General features: G+C 42.9%; 1 protein-coding gene across 1 annotated transcript in view; it reads left to right on the top strand.

Moving 5' to 3' along the window:
- supt5h (SPT5 homolog, DSIF elongation factor subunit) overlaps nt 1-3,268 on the top strand; it is a gene marked incomplete at its 3' end in the record, with an annotated part of 20,937 nt that extends 17,669 nt beyond the window's left edge. The window contains 6 exon segments of the mRNA XM_014030587.1: nt 628-747; nt 832-934; nt 1,985-2,112; nt 2,671-2,776; nt 2,854-3,012; nt 3,115-3,268. Coding sequence (XP_013886041.1) covers nt 628-747; nt 832-934; nt 1,985-2,112; nt 2,671-2,776; nt 2,854-3,012; nt 3,115-3,268 — 770 coding nt within the window.
- Nucleotides 3,269-3,483: the final 215 nt, after the last annotated feature.

Here is a 3,483-nt window from a genome sequence, read left to right on the forward strand (position 1 = left end):
CACACACACACACACACACACACACACACACACACACACACACACACACACCCTGTCGCTCTACAAACCTAACCAGGACAGATCATCCCGTAGAGACCTTACATCACACTCGGACACTGAAGTTTGGTGTTTTGCTTCGAGACACTTCAGAATGTGAATGAATAGTGGGGAATTGAACTGCCAACTSTCAKTGGATGATGACTCCCCACAGCCACGCCTGAAGAGCAGACACTATGTGTAAATAAACACACGTGATGTGACTTTGTGCCTCTGTAAAGACATTGAAGCATYTTAAACAAGTCTTCTGTCTGCTGGACCAAACAAGGCGTTCAGTTCTGGTTTGTTTACTGAAACCAACGGTTCAGACAGTGTTTACTGTGGAATCACATTAGAAACAGGCTGGGAAAATAAAATATATTCTACTATTGGAATTACTCACTGACCTTTTATAGCAAAGTTCTTCTTCCAGCTTCTCTTTCTGGTAAGAAAAGTTACAGATTTCAGTTGAAGTTTCTCAGCGTGTCATCGCTTGTGTTTCTGTGATTTATTCATGTTTAATAATCGGTCTGTAAAGAAAAGACGTTGAACTAAAGATGAAAGGATGAAGCTGAGCCTGTCGTCCTCCAGGTACTCCACAGAGAGGAGGAGCAGGAGGGGGAGGAGGAGGAGGATTTGGGCGAGGACGAGGACGAAGAGACAACGACTTGATTGGTCAGACGGTCCGCATCTCTCAGGGTCCTTACAAAGGTCAGACACATCKTATCAATAAAGTTTGTTTTGAATGAACCGCACCATGACCTCTGGTTTCTGATGGGTTCGTCTGTTTCCCAGGATACATCGGTGTGGTGAAGGATGCCACAGAGTCCACGGCCCGAGTGGAGCTGCACTCCACCTGTCAGACCATCTCTGTGGACAGGCAGAGGTTGACCACCATGTATGTCCTCCACCTGTGGCTCTGAGTTCAGATATCAGATTCTTTTTGTTTCTGTCACCTCTCTGTAAACCTGTTAGGCTACATCCTGTAGTAACCAGAGTAATAACCAGAGTAATAACCAGAGTAATAACCAGTGTAATAACCAGAGTAATAACCAGAGTAATAACCAGAGTAATAACCAGTGTAATAACCAGAGTAATAACCAGAGTAATAACCAGAGTAATAACCAGAGTAATAACCAGTGTAATTACAGTGTAATAACCAGAGTAATAACCAGAGTAATAACAAGAGTAATAACAAGAGTAATAACAAGAGTAATAACCAGAGTAATAACCAGTGAAATTACAGTGTAAAAACCAGTGTAATAACCAGAGTAATAACCCGTGTAATTACCCATGTAGTAACCCGTTTAATAACCAGTGAAATTACAAGTGTAATAACTAGTGCAATAACCAGTGAAATTACCAGTGTAATAACCAGTGTAATAACCAGAGTAATAACCAGTGTAATAACCAGAGCAATAACCAGAGTAATAACCCATGTAAAACCCCTTGTAATAACTAGTGTAATGACCAGTGTCATAACCAGTGTAATAACCCATGTAGTAACCCGTGTAATAACCAGTGAAATTACCAGTGTAATAACCAGTGAAATTACCAGTGTAATAACTAGTGTAATAACCAGTGTAATAATCAGTCTAATAGCCCATGCACTAACCAGGTAAGAAAATTCATTCATTTCAAGTAATGAGCTTCAATGTTTTAATTTGTGAAAAATAAATGGTTTAATCAGTACAGTTTACATGGTAAAAGTTTATTTGGAGATTTAAAAGTACTACAGAGGTGATTTTTAGGATGATGTTTCTAACCCTGGTTATTACATGTTAATAACAYATAGATGATCACAGCAGTTCTGTTACAGTTTTATAACTGAGCTGTCGTCCTGATTGGTTTTCATCTTTTTGGTTGTAAAAGTCAAACTTGAAGGAAATGTTGGCATCCTTGGACGTTTTGTCAGTTCTTTGATCTAACGTCTTATTTCTCCAACCAGGGGAGCTAAGAGACACACAGGAGCCACCTCCGCTCACGGACGCACCCCCATGTTTGGTTCCCAGACTCCCATGTACGGCGCCGGCTCTCGGACCCCCATCTACGGATCTCAGACTCCGCTCCACGACGGTAGGGAACCAGCTGAGTGTTTGAGGTGTTGGAGGATAGTTTGAGTCGGGGGAGAAAAATTTAGTGCGTATGTTGTTAAAATAAAATAAAAAAACTGATACAACAGTCCAATGATCGTTGTACTGAAATGTATAAAGACTGCAAAGTATGAAAAGTCCTGAAATCCAAATGAAATTGAGTTATTATGATAATTAAATTTTTTAATCTAAAAATGGGCTGGTATTATACATGAATAAATATGGTAATAAACCATTATTGCACAGTTAATGGTAAGTTGATAAATAGTTTGCGTCCCTGGTACACAGCTGGTTGTGACTTGGTGCTTTKTACATGAACTGAATTGAAAGAGATAATTTTTATAAAAGCACCTGAGTCGAGCACAGAGGAGCAGAACTGATCCAGCCTGACTGTACAGGAGGTCCACCAGGAGGGACCAAGAAACCATGCACCTGCAGCAGCACAGTGCCATGCTGTAAAGCTGTCCTGATGCAGATGTTTGAAAACAGCTGGACTCACAGCAGTCACATACGTCATCAACCCTCTTCCTGCTTTCAGCAGGAAGCAGAACGCCTCACTACGGCTCTCAGACCCCGCTGCATGATGGGAGCAGAACACCAGGTCAGAGTGGAGCCTGGGACCCCAGCAACCCTAACACACCTTCCAGGTAACACACACAGACACAAAGCAGYTGTGTGTAGAGGAAACAACACACTACAAGCTGTTTGTGTTGGCTGTGTGCAGGAACGATGAGGAGTACGACTTCGGCTTTGATGACGAGCCTTCTCCRTCTCCTCAGGGCTACGGAGGGACCCCTAACCCTCAGACCCCAGGTTACCCTGAGGTCCCGTCCCCACAGGTCAACCCTCAGTACAACCCTCAGACTCCAGGCACACCTGCTATGTGAGTGTGGACCGGACCGGACCGGCCCGGTCTGACACAGGTCTGTACAGAAAGGTTTGGTTCCAGCAGATAGTACTGAATGTGTACACTGTGTGTGTRCAGGTACTCTCCATACGCAGCTCCGTCCCCACAGGGCTCCTACCAGCCCAGTCCCAGTCCTCAGAGCTACCACCAGGTGGCGCCGTCACCTGTTGGGTTCCAGAACACACACTCACCTGCCAGCTACCACCCCACCCCCTCCCCCATGGCCTATCAGGTAGGACAAGACTCAACTAATCCTTGAACAGTTTGTGGCTTTTTGTTTACTAAAGTTAAACTCAGTGTTATTCAGCTTCAGTCAGTGTGTGTTGAACCAGCTTTACAACTAAAATAAACTGTTTACAACTAAAATAAACTGTTTACAACTAAAATAAACTGTTTTACAACTAAAATAAACTGTTTACAACTAAAATAAACTGTTTACAACTAAAA

Source organism: Austrofundulus limnaeus, unplaced genomic scaffold, assembly GCF_001266775.1.
Source record: "Austrofundulus limnaeus strain Quisiro unplaced genomic scaffold, Austrofundulus_limnaeus-1.0 Scaffold1086, whole genome shotgun sequence".
NCBI lineage: Eukaryota > Metazoa > Chordata > Actinopteri > Cyprinodontiformes > Rivulidae > Austrofundulus > Austrofundulus limnaeus.